The sequence below is a fragment of the Peromyscus californicus genome, unplaced genomic scaffold (genome assembly GCF_007827085.1).
Source record: "Peromyscus californicus insignis strain IS unplaced genomic scaffold, ASM782708v3 Scaffold_7__1_contigs__length_154581171, whole genome shotgun sequence".
Taxonomy (NCBI): domain Eukaryota; kingdom Metazoa; phylum Chordata; class Mammalia; order Rodentia; family Cricetidae; genus Peromyscus; species Peromyscus californicus.
In genome coordinates this window covers 3,092,824-3,118,192 of record NW_026294595.1, presented here as the reverse complement: position 1 = coordinate 3,118,192, position 25,369 = coordinate 3,092,824, and the positions used below count along the sequence as shown (strand labels likewise).

Here is a 25,369-nt window from a genome sequence, read left to right as displayed (position 1 = left end):
GCTTTAAGACATATAGAGCAGGCTTTAGAAAGAGCTAAAGTACATCAAGTAGACTATTTGATTCCATGGTATTTAATTGTCTTTGCCACAGATTATACTCCAACAGCTTGCCTATGGCAGGGAGGTGTATTGGAGTGGCTACACTTACCACACACACATAAGAAGGTACTTATATCTTATCCCTCTCTTTGTGCACAACTTATATATAAGGGCAGAATTAGGTCTAGAGAATTGTTTGGCAAGGAACCGGCCTTTGTAATTATACCCTATAATAAAGAACAATTAGAGCTCTTATTACAAGAATCAGAAGATTGGTGTCTCTCCTTAATGGGATACCTAGGACAAATCGCCTTTCATTACCCCAAAGACCCTCTTATTGAATTCATAAAAGAAGTTCCTCTTATATTTCCAAAGATATGTGTTTCTCAACCCCTAGCAGAGGGTATTGTGGTTTTTACAGATGGGTCAGCAAATGGGAGGTCTGCGGTATACTCGGAAGGGGAGGAACCTTTAATAGAAATTGTACCGCAGATAACAGCCCAGCAAGCAGAAATACGTGCAGTTCTGCTTGCACTTAGACATTTTCCCCAGACCCTTAATCTTTATACAGACTCAAAGTATGTAGTTAATTTATTTCCTGCCATAGAAACAGCGAGTTTAACAGGTTCTTCTACTATTAAGCCTCTGCTTAAGGAACTGCAAGCTCTGTTATGGCAAAGAACAGAGAAACTCTTCATAGGACATATTCGGGGTCATACAGGGTTACCAGGACCCCTGAGCCATGGTAATCACATGGCTGACTTATTAACTAGAATTAATCTCCTTACAGTACAGGAGACACAAGAAAGTCATGCTCTGCATCATCAGAATGCTAATGCATTAAAACAAGCTTTTCAGATAACTAGAGAACAAGCTAGACATATAGTTAAGGAGTGTGCTCATTGCCCTCCACAAAATCAGAGTTTAAAGATGGGAGTCAATCCTAGGGGATTGAAGCCTCTTGCATTATGGCAGATGGACGTAACCCATATTCCTTCCTTTGGGAAGATGAAGTATGTTCATGTAACAGTGGATACATTCTCTCATTTTATCCACGCGTCTGCCAGATCAGGAGAAGCAGTAAAGGATGTGATTCAGCATCTGGTACAATGTTTCATGATCATGGGGAAACCCATGCATATCAAAACTGATAATGGACCTGCCTACACCTCAAAATCTTTTGAGGTATTTTTAGCACAATGGGGGATTAGTCACACGACAGGAATTCCCTATAACCCACAAGGACAGGCCATCATAGAAAGAACTCATCAGACATTAAAATTACAAGTAGAAAGATTACAGAATGCTAACTCATATATGTCCCCTCATCATGTTTTAAGTCATTCTCTCTTTGTATTAAACCATTTGAACATGGACTCAAATAATAATTCCTCTGCTCTTAAGCATTGGGCAGTAAAAGAGACGGCATCATCATTGCCACAAGTACTATGGAGAGACTTGCTTTCGGGATCCTGGAAAGGACCCAACCCTCTAATAACTTCGGGGCGAGGGTATGCTTGTATCTTTCCACAGGATGCGGAATCGCCCATATGGATTCCAGACAGACTCATCAGGCCGGCGCCGCAGAAAACTGCAAAAGCGAAAGGAAAAGTTAGCGACGGCCCGGCTCACTCAGGAGATGAAGAAGCTGACCCTGAAGTGGCAGAAGCTTCCAACATGGACCCAGCTAAAACATCTGGTGATGAAAACAAAAGCACTTGCCTCGCAACAATGTTCTAACCCTCCTTTAGAAATGCTATTTATAGCCATGTTGTCCTTGATTGCTGTTGGGCCTCTACCGCCTCTACCAGTCCTTCTACCTATTGGGCTTATGTTCCTTGTCCTCCTCTTTTACATGTAGTGGGGTGGTTGGATGATGAGACTTATAAGGTATTGAGCAATCAGACGGAGATCATCGGGGGTTTCCAAGATTCAGACGAAAGGGCAAGTGCTTCCTCATTTATAAACTTTGCAGGAAGCTCAGATTCATTACCAATTTGCTTCGCCCTGGAAGGAGTAGCTCCTGCCGGGTGTCTCTCCACCAGCTACAGAACCTTTTTAACTGATGCCCCCAGCTCTACCGGTAAGAAAGGAGATCCTAGATGGATCTGGGAGACTCAGCTGCTTACTCTGGCACTTCCCACTATGAATGAAACTTTTCAGTCTCTCAATTTTATGCCTCTTGATTCCTGTATTACTAAGTATCGGGATAAGAATCAATTTTGGGATGATGGTGTTACCGCCTTTCCTACTTGGTTGCGTTGTGGGTTTCCTCACACAGCCTCCTCCTACAATCCTTTACTGTCTAAATTGCTTATTTGGGATTTTTCCGCCTCTTCTGGAGAAAAGAAGTATGAAGATTATATCTCAAAGAATAAAGATAAGTTCCATAATTATACATTTGTGGGTCATGGAGAGAAAATCACTAGGTGGTTTTCACCTGGGTATGTTGAGCCAGTGTGGGTCGCTAGAACCCCCTCCGGAAACATGAGAAAACATCCAGACTTGTTTCGGCTTATTGCCGCTTCAGGCCCAGTGTCTCAAAAAAGACCCAAAGAAACTACCCCATCTCCCATTGTGGTTAGAGCGTGTATTTCCTATCCTTTTGCTCTGCTACTAGGCTCTGCTGCCCATGTAAATATCTCTCTGCTCTTGGGTCTAACTCATATCATGTAACTTGCTTTAGATGCATTATCACTAATTGTATTTCACCAAGGGAAAGACAAAAAATGCAGATTATGATGATTGTGAAAAGACCACCTTTTATAATGATGCCCGTGCAATTACATAACATGACTTGGTATGATAATTCAGCTTTACAGGTACTTAGACAGCTTCATAAATTAATAAGGCCAAAAAGATTTGTTGCAGCGTTGATATTAGGGATAACAGCATTAATATCTATTATTACTACTTTTGCCATTGCCACCACCGCCCTGGTTCAAGAGATTCATACAGCTCAATTTGTAAATGATTTAAATAAGAATATTTCCTTTGCATTATCTGAACAAGCAATTATTGATAAGAAATTAGAGGCAAAGATTAATATATTAGAGGAAGTAGTGTTAGCCTTAGGACAAGATGTGGCCAATATTAAGAAACTCATGGAAACTAGATGTCATCAAGAATACAAAGCTATCTGTGTGACTCCACTTCCCTACAATTCCTCTGAGAATTGGGATAAAGTTAAGCATCATTTGTTAGGGGTATGGAAGGATTCTTCCATTACTCATGATTTAGAGGTTATTCAAAAGGACATATCGGCCATGAGCCAAGCTCATATACAAGCTGGCTCATTGAATGTCTTAGCACAAGGATTACAAGAAGACCTTAAGGCCATGAATCCCTTAGATTGGATTCAATATTTTATTTTCATAGGCATTCTTGCCTTAATTGTAGTTTGTGTTATCGTGATTTTCCCTTGTCTTTTCAGGACAATAACCAGATCTCTGGGCAGTGTACGTGAGGACCTGTATGCCTTCCGCCTTAAAAACAAAAAAGGGGGAACTGCCACGCCCACGACGGTGTCGCCCGCGTGACAAATGCCTTGGATGAGGTGGTTACGTGGGAAAGGGGGGCTCGCGGCCCTCGGGTCTATGCCCCCGGCGACCCCTTATCAATCTGCCCGAATCATGGTGCCAGGCTACACGGAACCACACAAAATCTGCTTGCAGAGGCTGGCTGGCACTCTGCCTTTTTCTCTTTGCAGCTGTGACTATTGCTGTTTCCTTGTGTATTAATTTCAGGGAGTTAGCTCTCAATGTTCCTGATGTGCCCCATAAAGAGTATAATGATTCCTCAAAAGTGGCCTCAATACCCCCACCTATAATTCAAGCTTTTAGGCAAACAGTTAAAGAGGGTCCTAGAAGTTTGGGGGAATTTATGAATGACTTAGAACAAAAAGAACTTATGACTCAGAGGGACAAAGAGTCTAGCGAGGGGAGATGAAAGTAAAAGTCCAGGAACTCATAAGCAATCCATACGCGCAGCCAACAGCAGCTGTAAGGAAGCAGTTACAGGAACTAACCAGTCCTACAAGAATTATCAAGGGACAAATAGAGTTTCTCATCAAGGGTCGGTGGTGGCAACCCCCTAACTTTAATCTTAGATATAATAATTATTTGGAGCCATTGCCCTTTACGGGAGCTTATGATAAACATGGGAACCAATGGGTGAATCATAATAGTATGAAAACAGAATGGCATAAGTTACAGTTCATGGAAAGAATAGCTAGGTCCCAACCCCCCTGGTGCCTTCTCACCTGCAAGCAAAGGTTAAATATTTTCACACAAATGAAACCGTGGTTAGAACGATGGTGGGAAGGGTTTAATTGTGATACAAAACAAAGGTCTAATAATTACGTAGAAGGAAAACTTCAGCTAGGGCCGTAATGTTCTCTGTCTGGATGAGGGACCACAAAAGAGGAAATAACACCTGTACTCATGAGATCTATTACTCATTCTGAGAAAATTGTGAGACCACATTGTTAATTCTATGTCTATCGCCCCACTGGCCGATTGCCATGTTTCCTCAAATGAATGTATAAAAAACACTGCTTGATCTGAGTAAAATTGCAGCAGTTCACAGCATACTCTGGTGTCTGTGTCTGTCTGTCATTCGCCGAATCCCACTTATCCTGAGTACCTTCAACCCGTTCTCCCTCGGTCTGGTGTTCCTACTGAGACCCAGTCCGCGGCACCCCAGGATAGCGTGGAGGGTATATAAGGCCTGCCTCTTGCTGAATAAACTGAGCTTGTTGTTTTGACATTCTCCCGGGGTCTGTGTCATTGACTCTGTGCCTATTGGCCCCCTCCCCCAAAGGGAACAACAGCACAGGACCCTGCCACATCTGGTGCTGAAACCCAGGACATCTGGGGCTTGAACAGGGTCTATTTGTCTCCCTTTCCTCCTGCGCAGCACTGGTTGAGCACTCCCTTGAGCAGTGTATTTCAGTGAGTAGGCCCCTCTACATGGTGTGCTTTCAGTCACTTCAGCAGGTAAATGCTGGGACCCCCACTTCCTTCTTTTGTTTGTCTTGTTTGTGAGTCTGTGTGCACTGTAGGAGGGCACATGCTTTTGTTCAGGCTCACCTGGTGTCTCTATGTAAGGGCTGGACCCTCAGGAAATGGAGCCACGGTCTGACTATTTTTAGTTTTTTGTTTTGTTTTGGTGTGTGTGTGTGTGTGTGTGTGTGTGTGTGTGTGTGTTAGTGCATGCATGTGCTTGTGGGTTACGATGCCTGGAGAGATGGCTCAGCAGTTAAGAGTGAGTGCTGCTCCTGAAGAGAACATGTGGGAACCTGATCTTTGGATAAGAGTTCTGTTCCTGGCCAGAAAAAGGGAAGTGACCTCAGGAGTAACTCTCCAATTGTTTTTCATGCCCATTTTGTTGACTATAATCGCTGGCCTAAAGTCATGAGGAAGTCATTAAGGCCCACAATAAGGAACAATGTAACACCAACTTATCTATTGGCTTTATTCCATCCATGACTGATATTTCCTCTGCCTCTGCTGACAAGGAGATGAATGGAAATAGGCATAAAGGAAAGGAAAAGGGTGGAAAAAGAGAGAAAATGATTGCAAGCACCCAAGCCTATACTGGCAGCCCCTCTCTTTGTTTCCCCCATGCCTCGAGTGGCTACCCCCCACTGCAGTATCCACAGAGTGATTCGCCTGGATGTCCACCTGCCGAGCCAGCTGCTCTGCATACCTCCCAGGCTATTCCACCTGTGGTGCTGCACATGCCCACCATGGCGTTTCCAGTTAATGTGGGCCCCAGTGTGGCCAACCAGCCGTGCATACCTGCCCCTCTTGCAGACTGGTCTTTGTTCCATAAGGCTGCTAATGAATCAGGTCCTGACTCGATGTAGTTTGAGCAAGTCCTACGACAATGGGCAATGCATTTACAGACTTATTATGACTGGCACCATTTGATGAAGGCTGTGTTGGAGTCTATGGTCTTCCTTAATCAAGCTGCCTATGATGACCAGGCTGAGACTCAGGCTTGTTTTAATATATAGTATAACATTGCTGTTTCTCTTGAGATGTTCATGGGGCCAAGAACCATATGTTAACCCTGTCACACAAGCCCAAATTGGACAACATGCTTATTTACCTACCTTGGGAGACACCATTGCCCTTGGTGCATTGGAGGGATCCCATCACCCTTCATTGGCAACCCCCTGCTCCCCTATTAACCTGGAGGTGAGGGTATGTTTGCATTTTCCCCCAGAATACCACCACGCTGATATATATACACTCCAGACATGTGCATCCGGCAACAGACCAAGAGACTTTGGACAAAGAAGAAGCTTCAGAGGGGTAGTGTATGATTTGCCCTGCTACTGTGGCATTAGTAAAGGTCATGTCATTACTGGTATTCAACCCTAGCAATTGCTTCACCCCCTACAAGGTCGCTAATGCATCACCAGAAAGACTTCAATTGGCACAATAAATATGACTAGGGTCCCATTCATGTCCTTGAGACTAAAATTTTGACTAATCCTTCTCTTGCTCAAATATCTTCTGCAACACATTCACCAACAGAAAGTGGCCACAAAGGCAGCCCTACAGGTTTTATTGGCTCTCAGACACCTAGATCAAAGCCCTCCTAGAGAGATAATGCACACATGGCTCACTGAGATACAGAAGGCTACTGCCTAAAGCCCACCACCCAGACAGCTCTCCAGGATTGATGCACTTCCAGGGCTGGTAGTCAATCATGGATATGAGCTTGTTTGGCAAGCCAATCTAAGACAGGCACAGTCCATTATGCCTAACTCTCCTGAGGTGGGGTCTACAAGGTTAGGGCAATGCACCTTAGCTCCCACTGAGCATGTCCTATGAAATAATAAAAAGGGGTGGATATGTGGGATGACTCATCTCTAACAGGCTTGAGGGCCAGCCGGCCCAAACAAGTAAAAAAAGATACTTTCTGAGAGCCAACTTGGGTCTGCCCAATGGCCTTAGCAACAGCAGCTGAAGCTTGATCTGGAGATGACCTGGACCAAAGAGAGGCAGCCACGTCACACCAGCAGATGCATATTCATCAGACCTCCCCCCAGGGTGGGGTGGAGGGTATATAAGGCTTGCCTCTTGCTGAATAAACTGAGCTTGTTTTGACATTCTCCTGGAGTCTATGTCATTGACTCTGCACCTACCTGGCCCCCTCCCCCAAATGGAACAACAGCACAGGACCCTGCCACAGGGGAAGGTTCCAGATATCACAGCAGCTGAACCTATCAGTGCAAGACTGGGTTCACAATCATGGAGCAGTAAGAGGAGCCCCCTCCCTGAGGATTTAAAGACAGCTAATGGTAGATAGTAAAGGGAGAGACATTTTCAGATGTTCACAGATATTCAGTGCTGTGGCCACTGGGAAAGCATCTCCATGCTCCTGTAAACATCCCTCACCCATGCTGTTGTAAGCATGGCGCACACACACTCACACACATACACTCACACACACACACACACAAACATGAAAGTAGAAGATGGGCTAATTATAGAGGAAGGGGACAACCAGGATTGGGGGAGGTTAATGGGGTAAAGATGACCAAAGCATATTATATGCATGTATGAAAATGTCATGATGAAGGTCATTGTTGTATAAAATATATGCTAACAGAAACCATTAAAAACTGAACTGCTTTTAAGATTGATACACTATCAGCTCTTCTACTGATGTTTCCTGCAAAAATGAATCATTCAGAACACACTGGTACAAATTCCTGCTGGAAAATGGGCCACAAACTATTCACTATTCACAAACTACTCACTATTCACGTAGAGAAAATTACAATTTTAAACATACTCTTGGAGCTGGAGAGACGGATCAGTGGTTAAGAGCACTGACTGCTCTTCCAGAGATCGCGGATCCATTTCCAGCATCCACATGGTGTCTCACAACTACATGTAACCCTCGTCTAGCCTGAAGCACACCTGTGGGACACAGATAAGCATGCAGGTGAGACACTGACACACACTGAAAACAGCCCTCAAGCACACTCTTCACAGGCTGGAGGGCGACTCAGCAGGTAAAAGTGCCGCCAAGTCTGACAACTCGAGTAACTCAAGTCCATCCCCAGGACCCAGCTGGTAAAAGAGAGAACCAACACCTGCAAACTGTCTCCTGACCTACACACACACACACACATATATGCACACACACATGCATTCACACACGCACACGAATCCTCTAATGCTAATGTTTCTTCTCTGTCACCTCTTTCTTGTGCAAGCTGCCATGTGCACTGGGCAGGACTGCCCATTAATTGGCCCCAGTTTGCCCAGGGCTCTCCCAGTCTTAAGACTCAGAGGACTGTTGGTCACTCTCACGCCAGGGCAGCTTACACTTGTCCAAGTGCCTCTCTTGTAAGCCTGAATTCTGACTGGTCGTCATTCCTCTGGGTAATTCCCAGCTGGGGAAGGAAACACAGTTTTGAATTCGGATCGTAACAGTATCTGCCTGGATTTCACAAAGGCTTAGAGGACGCTTTCATCAGTCAGTGTTCTTATTCTCTTTCTAAAGAATTCCAGGCAGAGATTTCCAAAAGCTACCCTGAAAGCCTTCCTACCACCCATAATTTTTTTTAAGTATTAAGTCCAACCTACAAGCCAATTGTTTTGTTCTCAGCACCAGACTGAACAAAGAAATCTTCAGCATATGCTAACCACACCAGAACAGAGTGGAAAGACCCCTGGAGGACAGCATTTTGAGGTGTATGTGTGGGGGACACATTATAAAACTTTGAGAAAGCTGCAAAGTTTGTAGAATGTGGGGTTAAGCAGACAGCAGCTGTGAGGCATTGTTTACAATCTTTGGCTTCCCGTCACCGCTTTCACCTCTCGCCCACCCCCACTGATTGACAACATTCATTCATTTTACAAATTAAAAAAGAAAAAAAACATGAAGACACTGAGTTCACTCACATTGTACTGTGCCAGAAGGTGGGCACAGAATAAAGGATGTAAGAGGCATGGTTCCTGCTTTCATGGAGCTTGGAGTCTAAACTCTCACAGAAATGTTGATGATTGACTCAGCTAAGGAGGACCAGGGTTCAGAAAAGAGTAGGGAAGAGATAAGGGGGAGATTTCTCAGAACCTTTCTACAGAGAATAAATGGCACAGAGGCCTTGAGCAAAAGATGTTCAGTTACATCTATAGAGTGTCAACTCTATAGACTGTGGGACTGGGGTTCTAACTGCCATGCTGACCTGCACTCCAGCATGACCAATTCTGTCTCAAATCCAAAGAGTATACACCACCACCAGTGGCATTCAGTTCCCAGACATGACACTTAATGTTTCCCAACCTAATCTGATCCTAACAGTCATTTTAGGGGGCTCATTAAAAACAAGGAATAAAGATTCCCCGGACTCACCCCTGCTGGGGGACTGGAGTTAACAAACCCCCAAGTGATTCTTCCATCAGACAAGTTAAGATCTGTTAAGTCCTGCCTCCAGAAAACCTAAAACCCAGTGTCTTAGTTTACCGAACAGCAGCCTCCTGGCCATTTTTAAGAATGGAGTGGAATCATTAAAGTCATGCAGCTTTCTAAAAAGGAAAAGAATGGGAAAAAATAAAATAAAATAAGAGCCCTGCAGAGCTCAGCTAGTTAGTCAGGCAAAAGGCTGCTCTCCTGTCCAACCGTTCCCTGGGTTAAGCAATGTCTTCTCAGAACAGAGCCCATTCCCGTGCAGAGGGGTCAGGAACACGTTCTTCATGTGGAGTTGTTGTTAATTAGGGAGTTGACAGAGGAACTAAAGCAGCTAGATCCTAAGAAACCAGCAGCTTCCATTGGGGAGAGGCCATGGATTCAAAATTGAGGCAGTCTAATATCAAATCCCAGACCTACCACTTACAGAAGAAACATGGACACTCCATGGACCTCTCTGATCCTCATCCTCCCCAGCTGCAAAGGGGCTAATCAGTCCTGCTCTCCATTAACTATTCTCAAAACATGAAATAATAGAGGTGGTAGCCTGACAGTTGGGCCCTTAATAGATATTTGCCGACAAATAATGAAACAAGTGAATTTATAGTGTAATAAGAGAGAAATGGTATCAATTCAAAACCAACAGTTAATAAAGATATGTGTTTTGTTGTTGTTGTTGTTTTGAGAGAGTGATGCAGGTGGAGGTCCTTCCCAGTGAAACAGTGAATGGAATCACAATGGAGCCTCAGGCATGTTTTTACCTGGCGGTACAAGGATGTGATGGTGGCCCTAATGTGCTGAATTTATTCATAAACAACAGATTCTTCTGGGAGCCGTGGGGACTGAACCCGAGTTCTAGAAGGAGAGCAGGCCTCAACTCTGGCAGTGGCTGCTGAAAGAACTGTGGAGAAGCCGGAGGGAGTCTGCAGGCCATGTGACTAGCATTGCCTTGGAACTCAAAATGCTTTTCACGATCCTTTACAAATGACAGGGAACATAAGGAGTTCCCCCATAGGTGGCAATGGATGGGGAAAGTGCTTGCCATGAGGGCCTGAGTCTGGATCCCCAGCACCCACATAAAAACAGGTGTGGTTGTGTGTGTCTGTAACCAAGGTACTGGGGAGGGGGCGGGGTAGAGCTTATGGCTAGCCAGCCTAGTCAAACTGATGAGCTAGCTCCAGGTGGTGAGAGACCCTGTCTGAAAAGACAAGGTGGAGAGTCACCAAGGAAGACCTCCACATACATGCACAAGTGCACAAACACATATGTACAAAACACACACGTCCCCATGCACATGCACACATGTGGGACACTGGAAGACACAAATCGCTCCACCAGAGCCAGCATTTCTACGAGTATTCAGTAGGAAAGCGGTTACCAGCATGGGCTCTGGGTGGTTGGCTCCCATCCCACCGGCCTCAGCATTTTATTGTTTTATTTCCACATGGTCTGATTGGATTTAACTCTGCAGCTTCTTCCCCAGTGAAGAGGAAATTCACACTGGCTGTTAAGTGGCCCTTCCTGCATGAGGCCTTTACTGAATAGCGCCAGACACCCAGGGCTGAGGTGGGAGCAGGGCACAAATCTCCCCACTGCACTGGGCCTCCTCCTCTCTGTGCGCAAGGATACTCAGGAAAGAGGGCATCGTGGCCTGGAGGGAATGTGGGAAATGGCCCTTCTGTGACTGAATGCCTGGAGAAGCCTCTTTCGGACCCCTGCTCATCAGAAAGGAGGACAATTGACCCCTGAAAGAGGCATCTCTCCGCACTCCCTAGGCACAGCCTGGGGTGGGACAGCCTGGGGTGGGACAGCCTGGGGCAGGATCGACTGCTTGACTTGGGACCAAGCAAAGACCTGGTGTGAGTTCTGACTTTACCCTCCTCATCCCTACAGACTAGGGATGATGCCTAACTTGCATGGAGGCTCAATAAAGTGCCCAGTGATGCTACCCCTACTCCACACTGAGGACTGGTAAATCTTGCTTTGCCACAGTCTGCACAGATCGAGTTCATCACCACATGTCTCTCTGTCCCTAGGGAGGGTCTGCTCTGTTCACCATTTCACCCCCTAAGTAAACTGCCACAGCACAGCCAGAGGGGCTGCTTTCTCATCTGTTTTTCAGGCACATGCACATGCCACTTAAGCAGGCACATATGTACACACAACCACCCCTCAGGCAGGTACACACACCTTAAGCAGGCACACATATGCACACACAGAGACCCCCCCCTCAGGCAGGTTCATACACATACACACTCCTTAGGCAAGCAGGTGCACACATGCTCACATACACACATGCACACACACACATCTCAGACAGGCACATACATGCACACACACACATATTTTGGGCAGGTACACACACACACATACACATATCCCTCAAGCAGGAACACACACACACACACACACACACACACACACACACACACACACCCCTCAGGCAGACACACACACACACACACACACACACACACACACACCCCTCAAGCAGGCACACACATACACATACACTCACACTCCTCAGGCAGGCACACACATACACACACACTCACACTCCTCAGGCAGGCACACACATACACATACACTCACACTCCTCAGGCAGGCACACACATACACACACACTCACACCCCTCAGGCAGGCGCACACACACACACACACACACACACACACACACACACACACACACCCCTCCAATCATAACCATTCTTCCAGCAGCTCCCTCAACTCTTGGTCTGAACTTGAGGTGTCTCTGGCTTGGTTCCTGCATATATCTCAGGCCATTGACATAACTCTCCCCTCTCATCCTGTGCTCCAGATGAAGGTAAGTGCCTGCAGTGCCCTGCCCCTCCCCCTTCTTACCAAGTCTAAAAGCACAACTACTACCTCAGCCCTGTCCCCTGAGAGCTGGCTCACCCACACCCCAGACTCACTCCGAGGCTCCTCCTAGCTGAAGCCTCTCTTGACCCTGAGCCCGAGCCAGGTACCCTGGCCTTGGCCTCTGCCCTTCCTACTTGTCTCACATGGACCAGGGCTGCCTGAAGGAGAGACCCCACAGGGCCGCTGCTTTGTTTGCCCAAGGCTCAGCGGGATCTGTGGCACAAAGTCAAGCCCAAGGAAATGTTTGAGGAAGAAATGGAAAAATTATTCTGGCCAGTATTTATCAAAATCTGATTCTAGACTATCGCAGGCCTTGTGCAGTGGGGATCCAATAATAAACAAGAGTAAGTGAGACGGACACAGGCCTTGCACTAGCTGAATTTAAAGCCTGCTGGGAAAGAGAAAATTCAACACACAATAACAATAAAGCTGACGCATGCTGTGGAAGAAGACCAGACAAAGAGCATCTAACCCAGCCAAGTCACTCTCCTTTGGAGGGATTTTAACCGACACCTGGTGATGGAAGGCGTGGGCAGGAGGAAAGAGCGGTGCTCTACAAATAGCAACCCACCACCCATCTGGCCCTGAAAACAGCTGAAGCCTCCGGTTTTCACATGAGTCTTTTCCAGAAACTGTCAGGCTGACTGGTGTCGCCTCCTGACTCTTGCCATATTTCATTCTTCAAATAGAGCTTGGCGCCACACACTGGGCTTGCCAGCCCACAGGGCTCCTCTGGTCATGTTGTTTCTGTGCAGGCTTTTTGTTAGCATCTGAATTTTTTGTTTTATTTAGGGTAAGGGCTCTCCTTAGTTGCCTAGGCTGATCTTAAACCCACTCAGCTGATCTTCCTGCTTTGACATCCAAAACAGTTGGGACTATGGGCTCTGGCCTACAGGCCAGCTTAGAATGTTTCAATTCTATTTTTAACTCTGCAGAGCATGGCGTATGAGCACTAGCTATTACATAGTATTGGCAGGCTGTCATAGTAAAATGATTTGTTGGTTCAAACTAACACCAAGAAACATTCCATCTTATTAAACAAACAAGATTATTTTCTATTTGGGTGACTCGATATTTATAACGAGGCTTTTCTGGCAGATGGCAATCAAGTATCTTATTTTAACAAGCCATCGTGACAAGTTGACAAGCAGAAGATGATACTGCTTCAACAGCAGCCTGTGTTTCCAAACAGAGGTTGCTTTTGCAGGTGAGCAACAGCTCGGGACTACACTGAAAACTGTTCAAAACCCCTCGTTAGAATCAGTGCAGTGGTTAAATTTGAGAATTGCAACTCAGTCACCTTATGTTTACATCTGAATCCAAGTTCAAATCAACAAATACTCCATTATGATACAACAGAATACTGTTTAACAACCAGCATTAACTTACTAGTAATCTACTACTCTAACAAATTTGTCAATAGTAGGATAAGTAGTATACTGACTCGTAATTTTTTCCTAGAAGAGGAAGCTCCCTCCTAGTTCCCACAAAGGGCAGTGTAAGACAACTGTGGTCCTGGAAAGAGCAGTATCTCACTCGGGCCTTGGAGAACAACCCATATTTGCTGAGTGATAATGAAGACCTCCCAGGCCCAAGGATTTAAAAGCTGCCTCTATACGCTTTATTTCACTTCACTTTCTAGAAATGCTCTGCTCACTCTAACAGAACACTATTGGATAAACTCTTACAGCAGCAGTCCTCAGTGGCCATCCGAGGCTTATTAAACTGTCACACACCAGGGACCATTTGCTTCTCCCTTTGATCCCCAGACACAGGGCACTTTTTCTACAAGAACGACGTAGGAGTAGGGAGTTTTCTGAGCAATAGCAACCATTAGAGGAACAGCTTTGCAATGTGCCAAGAGACTCGTAAAGTTTAGTTGTTCCTGAGAAAATGTCATAAAAATCCAGGAAGACAGGAAGGCTTTGTGTGAGCATTCTCAGACAGCTTGGACCCCTCGATCAAAGGGACAAACGCCCAAGCTAAAGGAAACTGTGATCATGGAAGAGGAGCCTTGCCAGACCCACAGCTTCTGGGGCTCTCAAGCAGCTGGATCTGTATCTCTGGCCTGAGCTTTGCTGTGCCAGAGATGGGCTTGAGCACACCATCTGGGGTCTCTCTATGTCATCCCCCTTTAAAGAAAATTGTCACTCTGAAGGTAGTCCAAGCAGCATCCACGAGTGAGGTCACAGCTGGAGCCCACTGTCACCAAATGCTTCTCTGTGCCAGGCATCAGCAGATGAAGATGATGAGTTCCCTGCCACAGAACTTCTAACAGTCCAGGGAGATAGTCGTAATTTATGTGCTCCCCACCCATCATAACTTGACTTTGAGGTCTGCAATAGCACCCTAACCTACCTCTCTGGCTGCAGTCCCCCCGGCAATCCATTCTCCACAGGTATCAGAGGCATCTGAGTAATTGTCTTCCTGTACAAGTAGGCAATGGCCTGGCCTTAGAGTGTGCTCCTGCTTCTAAATGCTGGCTGGCAAGGAAAGAATCAGACCAGAAACTCTCCTAGAGGTCAGGCCCCCCTAAGAGGCCACATCTTCAGTAGACGAACTAGAAGAAAACCTGCTTTGTTATGGCCATGGTGAAAGCTAGGAAAACCCAGAGGGAAAGTTGCCCTCAGGATACCTATCGTAACACCTCCTGGAAGAGTTGGGAGACCAAATCCAAACTATGTCTAGAGTCTAAAAAGTACAACACACGCCGGGCGGTGGTGGTGCATGCCTTTAATCCCAGCACTTGGGAGGCAGAGCCAGGCGGATCTCTGTGAGTTCGAGGCCAGTCTGGTCTACAGAGAGAGATCCAGGAAAGGCGCAAAGCTACACAGAGAAACCCTGTCTTGGAAAAAAAAAAAAAGTACAACACACATGCACACACACACACACACACACACACACACACACACACACACACACACACTGTTAGCAGTTCTGGTTGGTAGATGCTTCTGCAGCAGCCACACAAAATGAAGATCCTCACTTTAGACCCACAGCTCAGAGAATGGCTAGAGACCTAAGTTCTAGGCACACAAGTGTACCATCAAACAAGGCTTGGGACCTCAATCAAAACCCAAAACAGAAAGATAGGAAAGGGAGACTGGATGAGAGAAAATATTGCAAGAGAAAATGGGTGAGAACTTTCTAGAATCAATAGGATACCAAACCTTAGAAAGCGGACACCTCCCCGCAAAATCCTCAGCAGAGTAAAGGGGAACCCCCTCCTGGGAGTGCTTCAGTGACTCGCAAGACATCTGAAACAAACAGAAAACTTTTAAAGTCTCCAAGGGAAAGCACGCCTAGCCACAAAAGGAACAAGACTACCAGCTCTCCCCAACAGCAAGAGTATGAGAAAACAGCACAATGTTGTCAGAGGGCAGAGGTCAGGTAACTAACAAGACAGAACCAGAACCGTAGTAAACTGTATGCCTCAACACTATCCACAACCACAACACTATCCTTCAAGAATGAGGAAAAATAAAGGTAGTTTTTGGCTAAATAAAACCTGGTGGAATTTATTCTAAATAGTACATCATTAAATTAACTGCTACAGGATTACATCCGAGGGAACATTGTGAGCCTGAGTAATAAAGTAGAATAATCAAAGAAAAGGGCAAATGTGGGTAAATCCAAAAGACACCAAGGCATATAAAATAATATCTAACCTTTTAAATTGAAGGAAGGATTAAATAACAAAAATATTAGTACAAAAGCATGTAAGAATATAGACTAAATGAAAGTTCCCCCTAAGGTCATTATGTTGGTAAGAGAGTAACAGGACAAGCAAGATGGCTCAGCAGTTAATGGCGCTTGTTGCCAAGCTTGAGATCATGAGTTTGATCCCCAGGACCAAACAGTAGGAGAGAACAGACTCCTACCAGTTGTCCTCTGACTTCCACATGTGCATCATAGCATGTGCATAGCCACACACATAAATATAAGTAATAATAATAAATAAGTGGGCTGGAGAGATGGCTCAGCAGTTAAAAGCACATACTGATGTATCAGAGTACCAGAGCTCTGCTCCAATACCACGTTAGACATCTCAAAATTGCCTCTAACTCCAACTCCAGGACTCAACACCTTCTTCTAACTTTGGTGGGCACTATACTTACATGCACAAACCCACACACAAATACACACCCATAATTAAAAATAGTAACAATAACTTAGCTTACTGCCTGGGCTAGTGAGGTAATGGATCTTAGAGAACAATTCCTCCACTTTACTAGACAAGCATAATTCTTTTGTTTGTTTTTTGTTTTATTTTTTGAGACAGGGTTTTTCAGTGTAACAGCTCTGGCTGTCCTAGAATTGTGTAGACCAGGCTAGCCTCGAACTCACAGAGATCTACCCACCTCGGCCTCCCAAGTGCTAGGATTAAAGGCGTGCGCCACTACTACCTGTTGGACTAGCATAATTCTCAACTGTATTCTAAAGCTTACCCTTACACCCACAGATAAATGTCACCCCTCATCAAAGAAGCATCTCTTTACAGAAAATGGAGACCGTTGCAGAAAACCACAATTGGTCATAATGCAGAGATCAATGGACCAGAGGGAACACAGCCTCTATTAGATACACCTACAACAATTTCTGCCCCTAAGACTCAGGGAACACAGCAGAAGGGGGCAGGGCAGAACGACTGTAAGGGAAGAGGACCAGGAAGTCTGTGAAACTGTGCCTCCTAGAACTGACGGGGAAGCTGCATTCATGATACCTCAACAATATGACTTAAGCAACAACACCATCAACAGACACACTAACACAGAGAGGGAAGTCTCACAGGGTTCCACCCCTAGGCAAAGAATTACACACAACTAATGGCTGCTGAGAGAGGGAGCATCAGCCTCTCCCATGGACGAGCCCTGAACTGGTTAACCAGTTCAATAATTCAGGTCAGCCCTGAAACCATACACACAAGCAACACAAATGACTCAGTAGGTTACATTGATATGTTTATGCATATATATGTAACAATAATAATCAAAAAGAGGCCATCAGTTTGAGAGGGAGCAGAGGGGACATGGGAGGGATTGGAAGGAGGGAACATGGAAGGGGTTGGAGTCAGGGAAGGAGGTAAGTGATGTAATTGCATTTAAATTTAAAACAATAAATAAATAAAAATTTAAAAATAGTAAAACTAAATCTTTTAAAAATTAGAAAGAGCATCATGATTCTAACTTTAAACTATGTGAAATTACATGCATGTCAAATATTCTAGCATAAACTTTTAGAAGAATAAAAATAGGAAGTATAACTAACTCCCAGGTTAGTACAGCAAGAAAATGGGGAAAGAAAAACTAACAAAAGACAGGAAGTCCACAATTGCAGGGGTAATATTGGCATAACTCCAATAAATGAATAAATCAGACACAAAACTAAAGCCATAAAATCCATATACTACAATTCCCATGAATCAAATGTCATGTATGAAGCACCACATTGGATAACTACAGAACAGGCATTTTCTCAGGGTTCCAGGGAGTATTCCGAAGTTACTGTCTTCATTGCTCTTCCGTCACTGTGAATACACTGAGGAACTCTACCCAGGACAGACAGCACAGCGTGGGGGACAAACATGCTCCCATGACAGAAGCCGCGGGGAGCCTGCTGGGGTTCAGTCCCGAACATCACTAGGTGGCGGCGGGCGGCTCACAATGACCAGGGGTGCGCGTGCACCACACAGGTAGCTGAGGACACAGGCACAGCGCCAGCACAGAGATGCTCCTTGGGCCTCCAGGGACAGATCCACAGCCAGTGTTCTCTCCAGTCCCCAAAGTGGCCTTTGGGGCAAGGTCTTGGAGCAGTCACAAGGAAGGGGAGGTTCAAAATGAACTAAAGATACAGCAAGCTTATGCAGCTGTCTATATCATCAACACCTGTTTAAAAAGGTAATTAAGATGTCAGAAATTGCGGGACAGTGGTGGCACATGCTTTAATCCCAGCACTTGGGAGGCAGAGGGAGGCAAGCTGATCTCTGTGTGTTCAAGATCAGCCTGGTCTACAGAATGAGTTCCAGGACAGCCAGGGCTGTTACAAAGAAAAACACTGCCTTGAAAAAACAAAAAACAAACAAACCAAAAAAAATGTCAGAAATTCTTTAGAAAGCTAAACCCACCCAGGTGTTCAAAGTCCCAGGTGCTTGAGACTGTGTGACAATCTTCACAACTATGCTCATTTTTGGAGATGAGGAACTTTGTCAGAGAGGTGAAGCAGCTTGTCCAGGCCACAGAGCCATGTGACAGAAACAACATTTAAATCCATGTGTTTGTTTTTCCCAGACTCCTTTCAAGGTCTGAAAGGAGGGAACAAAGGAAGCAACCCAGGAAAGGCATGCTTCTTCCAGTTCACGTAGCACGCCCTTCATTCTCCCCAGTGAAGCCACTTGCTTGTTTGTGAACCCAAAGACAAGGTACAGAGATGCTGCCATAAGCCCCTGGGCTCCATCACCAGCACTGCAAAAGCTGCCACTACCCCTACCCCCAACCTGCTGCTATCTGCCATATCCCTAGAGCCTATAGAGAAAAGGTACATGTGGGTCACAAATATCTGTGAAACAATGAATGGCCATTTGTGCTTGGGATAACCTCAATCGGCAGACTGAAAGTATAATGTTTTTCTTCTAGTTAATGAAATAGATCAAACAACCAGCACAAATACAGACCAATGTCTTCATTGCCCAGTAGAGGGAAAAAGAACGAATTGAAAACCACAGTGTGTCCAACATTGGTTCAAGGCGATGCCCGCACCCTCTTTCATGCCTCTCACAGACACTTGGTGGGGCAAGTGTCATGGCAGCTGAAGGAGCTGAGGTGCAGGGAGAGTAACTGGAGTGCACTCTCCAAACAGCTAATGGCGAGGATTTTAACCCTCGGCCACCTGGTCCTTTCTCTTAGAGCAGTCAGTTGAAAGTGGCCAATTACTTTTAATATGCTCTTCTTCAGGAATAGATTTCAAAGGGAAATGTATGTGTGGATTTTTGCATTCAGCATCAGCTGACAGAAAGCCAGGATCCAAAACTACTGGCAAATGAAGGGATGATGCAGTGTGTGTTCTGTACCTTAGAAAACAGCCCCAGAAAACACTACACCTGCTAAAAAAATTAATCTGCAGTAGTTACAGGCCCTGAACATGAACCCTGGAATTGACTGTCTTGAAGGGGCTGTTTAAGAGGTTAGTCTGGATGCTGAAGCTATTCCACATATTGTTCAAATACCAGCAGCAATGAATTGTGATTTTTATGTGATGACAAGTTTAACTAGCAAAGGGGAAATTCTGGTGGATTAGACGTTAAAATAACATGTCTGCTGAAGGAGAACATTTGATGGAGTGGGGTATAAACTGTTCTCAAGTATAATGCTCTTTTCAAAAATACGACATAAATTGCACTATCATTGAAACTCGAAAGTGGGGGCAAAGCACCCTGATTTTCACTTCTATTATGCCTTTTTCCAGAAGGAATCAGAGAAATGCAAATCACAGGCTAGTATTCCACAGAGGAGCCATCAGACAGCCCAGAATCACCTCTGTGCCTTGGAAGGAGTGGGTGCTGAGTGTTTATCTGCCAGGCAGGGTGTGTTTCAGCGTGCTCTATTTTAAGCACTGTTTGTAATATTGCTTTCTTGGCTCTGAGTGACTTTGCTGCCATTTGAGAGTTACAGGTTGGGTGGGGAAAAGGAAGGATCAGAAGTGGAGAATTATAAAACACACAAAAGGAGTTTGGAACACTACTGAGAGCTGTTTACAGCTGCCTCTCTTGCTCAGATGCTGCGCCTGCCTCACTTTCTCCAACCATTATCTGGGGTAATGGTGGTGGGCGATGGTCTGGTCCTGGCAGGATGACAAAGGTTAGCAAAAAAGATGGTTTGAGATTGCACACCGGTGACAAATTCTAGTCCTGGATGGCTCAGCCACTTGTCACCTATGTAGCCTTGGGCTAGCCCTGTACCAATCTCTCTCAAACCTCGTTTTTCTCATCTCTAAACAGGAAATGATGTTAGCATCTGCCTGAGACTAGTGTGAGGCAGAAACAAAAGACCCATAGGAAGTGCTTCATCCACTTGCTTTTAAATGTTTTACTATAGTTACTCACTTAAATTGTTTTGTTATTCTGTGTGTATGGGTGCTTTGCCTCCATGTACATCTGGGTACCACATGAGCTAGTGCCCATGAAAGCCAGCAGAGGGCACCGGATCCCTGGGAATTGGAGTTGCAAACAGCTGTGATTCACCATGTGGATGCTGGGAAGCAAACCCAGGTCTTCTGCTGAGCCATCTCTCCAAGTGTGTGTGTGTGTGTGTGTGTGTGTGTGTGTGTGTGTGTGTGTGTGTGTGTGTACATGTGGGCATGCCAGGATGTTTGTGTGGAAGGCAGAGGACAACCTACAGGGGTCAATAGTCAGTGCTCATCTTCCACTATGTGGGTCCCAGGAATCAAACTCCAGGTCTCCCAGCCTGGAGGCAAAACACCTCTAACCACTGAGCCATTATGCCAGCACCCTGATCCACTCTAAAAAAACCAAAGACCACATTTATTAATTAATTTATTATTTTTATGTGTGGGGGTGTTTTGCCTGCATGTATGTCTGCACACCATGGTCATGAAGTGCATGGCCAGAAAAAGGCATCAGATCTACTGGAACTGGAGTTACAGTTGTGAGTGCTGTATATGGGTGCTGGGAACTGAACCTGGGTCACCTGGAAGAACAGCCAGTGCTCTAAACCACTGAGCCATTTCTCCAGCTCTTTAATCCACTTTTAATGAGCACAAAGAACTCGGTACCATACCTAGCCCATACACCTAATAAATAGTAGCTCCCACCACACAAATGGTAAGACCATGCAGTAGTGTGCACGTGCAGAAGACACACTGGAGTGTCTGTGACAGCTCTCAGGACAGGGGCTATGCAAGCCATTGCCAACAAATGTGCTACTATCAAATCTCTCAGAGCTCCCATGCATGTTACCTGGTGCCCGTGGCATCATGGCACCCATACACAACTGACATTTTCAAGGAAGGCAGTTCACACACTTGAGCCATCTATTCTCTGTGATGTCTTTTCTCCAAAGCCTCCTTTAATGAAGATGGCAAGTTAAAAAACAAACAAACAAAAAGAAGCTTGTAGGAGATGGGAAGAGTACAGAGCCTTTAAATGTGAGCCAGGAACCATCCTACTTGGTCAGTGGTGATTTGGGGACACGTGACTTTGCCAGCTGAGAATAGCTTTATTGACATCTACAAATTTACAGAGCTACCATCTGTGAATTTGCTCTTGCAGAACCAAATTGAACATGTGGATACAGGTGAATTAGACCTGTCCAGAACTGAAAACTGAACCATTCGAGTTAGCATGAGGCACAGTGGGCAAGGGAAGCTGCAGGACAGTGCAAATAGGAACGTGTGCTTCTTGGCATGGCCTGCAGTTGGCTCTCTGAGCTGGTCCCCACAGGCTCTCTAAGCATGTCACTCCTATACCTGAAACCTGCTCCTGACCCCCTGCCTTGAGCCCACTGTGTGGGATTTCCTTTGCCCACTCAGACCGTGATCATCTGTTTTGCAGCTCAGTGCCTCTTCAGTGAGAGATCTTGCACAACAAGGAACCTAGTTTATTCATATCCATGGCTGTAGTCTGCAGAAGAGCTGGGAACTGAAGCCTGCTTACCTCAAATGCTAGCTCTGCGCCTAACGCACTATATGACCCAGTGTAACTTAGCATTTTTGTACTTCAATTTTCCCATCTATAAAATGGGTACAATACTGCACTTACTGTAGTGAGTGGCTAGGAAGTTTAAATACTTGTCTGGTATACTCTAAGAGCTGCATAAGCATTCATTATTGTGGACTCATGGTGGTTTTTAGATATGTGTGGAATTAGAAAGGGAAAGGAAAGTATTCCCAGTAGTAGAGCACATTTCTGGATTCATGGGCTAGCTCAGGGCCCCCTAATGAAGTGGGCTACGGTGGGAAGGGTCTTACTACACACCTGCAAAGAAGGTTTGTGTGTGTGTGTGTGTGTGTGTGTGTGTGTGTGTGTGTGTGTGTGTGTGTATGTGTGTGTGTGTGTGTCTGAATTATGTTCAAATATGCTAGAATGAGCATTTTTACCTACATGCCAACATGTTTTACAAGTGTCATGAGGCAGGCCTGGGATGGAGGGGCAGTCAAGGTAGGGACCTAGAAAGTGCCCACTCTGCTGGGCTCACTGGTGAAGGGTTTAACGCTGTCATCCTGTGGTACAGTGGGAGACTAGGAGCCTGGATTTGCTCTACCTACCCTCATTGTTCACATGAGCAAACTGAGGCCTGAAGAACTTCACTGGATTGCCCAAAGTAGTACAGCTGATTGCCTGAAGAGCCTCGGACTCCTGCAGAGGTTTACAAGGCTTCTTTTCAAGAACAGGCCCAGGTTCTGTCACACGGTCTGACTCCAGCTCACTTCTGCTGCCTTCTCTCTTGCCATCTGACTCCCACTCTGTGATCCAGCCAAACAGTGCTGCCTACAAAGCACCGAGTTCACCTCTGCCAGGCCCACACGGCTCCCTCCACCAGAGACCCAGAGTCCAAGCACTACATAGCTTGGCCCCACTGTCAACACTCAAGACTCATTTGGGCTTCTCTCCTCCCAGGAAGCAGAGCTGGAGCTGGCCTCCTCTGCATCCCACAGCACACAGAAACACACATCACATAATGTGTTTATACAGTCAACAAACATTTATTGATCAACTTCCATATGTCAGACACCCGCCCGAGTACAGCAGTAACAAAACACAACGCCTGCCCTCGAAGAGCTTACATTCTGGTGAACAAGACAAGCAAACAAAACACAGTGTCAGGGAGAGGTCCATGCTACGAAATGACAGCAAGGGCTGGAGATGGCTGGGAGCATCGGCTGGGAGACCGCTCTCAGGATGTGGCATCTGATCAGAGGTCTCAAGAGGCCACAGAGTAAGTCATGGGAATAGCTGGGAAAGGAGTTGGGCGGTGGCGGTGGCGGCGGCGGCAGCAGCAGCAGTGGTCCTATGAATGCTGGGACTACTTACTGCATTTCATTCCCTACTGAACTACAAACGCCTGAAGGCAAGGGTACATCTTAAGTGTAACTGCCTGGGCCCAGCATAGTACTTGGTTATCACCACAAAATAAGTGAATGAACCTGTGCTGGGTTGGCCCAGTGAACAAGATCAAGCCTGCTTCCTGTCCCTTCTCTGGACTAAGTTGAAAACAGGCCCTGGCTGGCTAGACTGAGTCCTTAGCCAGTGTCTACCCCTGGACTTTCTTCACTAGGACTGCACATTGACAAGTTTGTCTTTTGGCTCTCCTCTCTTTGGGCTGGACATGGGGCTTTATCTACCTAGACACTGTAGAACTGAGTCTTCCCAATCCTTCCCCAGTATCCAGGGTGTGAAAGTCAAGACTGAGGGGCCCTAACACCTGGTACTTCTTCAGCAGCTAGCCCCCACCCCCCACCCCACGCCCCCTTCTTCGTTTCCCTCCAACCAAACTCTTTACCAATGGGACATCAACATTCTGACCACAGCGGACTCTCCTGCGGTCACCTCTCCAGTTTCCAAAGTCATTAAACCACATCTACCATAGCCCCGACACAGGCTCAGCACCTGTCCTGGTGCTCTCTGTGGCAGCACCTGGAATCTTTAGCAGACCATTCCCAAAAGCTCGCCAATAGTTTCCATGCTGTAAACAAAGTCAACTGGCCTTTATTTACTTGGCTGATGGCAACAGAAACCTCTCGGACTCATTGGTGTTTTGCCCCACACCCTAAAGGGACAGAAACGAATTCAAGGGTGAGTGATTCATCTCCCCACCCGCGCTTTCACCCCCCACTTACTGACACCTGCTCCATGCCCTGAATCATACAGCAGTGTCTGCGGTGGTGTCTGCGGTGGTGGAAGGGAGAGGGATAAAAAAAGTAGGTTGTCACTGAAGACTTGCGCGATCACTAGGCAGTAAGCCCCCTGATAGTAACTAACCGGCTTCACTTTACAGAGGTTAACAGAAGAAAAGCAGCTTGCTCAAGGTCGCACAGCTAAGTAGCTAGCAGGGTGTAGTGAGGCGCTGTCGAGTACCAACCTGGCCCAAGAGTGGAACTCTAAGCACTAAAGTCTACAAAACTTTAAATAGAACTCAAATGAAGAAAATGAAAGCCAGTAGCGGAGAAGACACACATAGAAAGCGGGAGGCCAGAGCTACAGACATTAGAAGCTGTCGGGGAGCCAGGGCACGGAGAGGCTGAGCTGACCCGGGGAGGCGGCTCGGGGGCCAGGCCCGGCAGGACGACCCCCCTGTGCCCACGCGCCGGGCCGGGCCTCACCTCCTTCCACCGGAGCTGGCGAAGGCTGATCTTCAGCGCGTCCAGGGAGGTGCGAGCCTTGGAGCTGTCCACGGTGACCGGCCGCAGCGAGCCCGAGCCGCGTCGGTAGCCGCGGCCCCGGCCCCGGGCCTTGGCGAGCTGGCACAGGGCCCGCGCCGCCGGCCGTGCCGGGGCCAGGGGCAGCGCGGGCGGCAGGCGCCGGGCGACGCGGGCATCGCCTTCCTCGGCCGCGCGGGGTCGCGCCGGGGCCTGCAGCTCGGCCTTGGGCTGCTCCTCGCGCGCCGGGCGCTCGGGCTCCCCGGCCGCGCCCGCGTCCACGGCCGGCGGCTCCTCCGCCTCCGCCGCTGGCGCCCTGCCCGCCGCCGCGTCCGCCGCCCAGCTGGCCGCCAGCTCCCGCTCGGGGCTGCTGCGCCACATGGCGCTCAGGGTCGGTGCCGGCGCCACAGCCACCGCCGCCGCCGCCGCTCCGCCGCCCCGGCCCGCGACCAAACCACCGCCGCCGCCGCCGCCACGCGCTCCCCGCCCGAGCCCGTTGCCATGATCGCTCAGGCTCCGGTTGACAGGGATAGTCGCCGCCTCGGGACGGGGCCCCGAAAGGGACAATCGCCTGCCGGGGCACCGCGACCTCACAAGCGAGCGCGCCCACGTGACCAGGCCTGTCACAGAGGCGGCGGCGGCCAT

At 46.9% G+C, this 25,369-nt stretch overlaps 1 protein-coding gene across 7 annotated transcripts in view; it reads right to left on the bottom strand.

Annotated features, from left to right (window-relative positions):
• Ttll11 (tubulin tyrosine ligase like 11) overlaps nucleotides 1-25,120 on the bottom strand; it is a 247,050-nt gene extending 221,930 nt beyond the window's left edge. For 4 of the 7 annotated variants that reach the window (XR_008215032.1, XR_008215033.1, XM_052724180.1 and 1 more), the window contains exons 1-2: nucleotides 24,689-25,120; nucleotides 15,526-15,612 (exon numbers count right to left, since the gene is read on the bottom strand). Coding sequence is in view for 5 of the 7 variants with exons in the window: in XM_052724180.1 (XP_052580140.1) it covers nucleotides 15,526-15,612; nucleotides 24,689-25,105 (504 nt within the window). In the remaining 2 variants the exon portion in view is untranslated. The remainder of the gene's footprint in view (nucleotides 1-15,525; nucleotides 15,613-24,688) is intronic. The other 3 variants (XM_052724181.1, XM_052724182.1, XM_052724183.1) reach the window with 1 other exon arrangement.
• Between the last annotated feature and the right edge of the window lie 249 nt (nucleotides 25,121-25,369).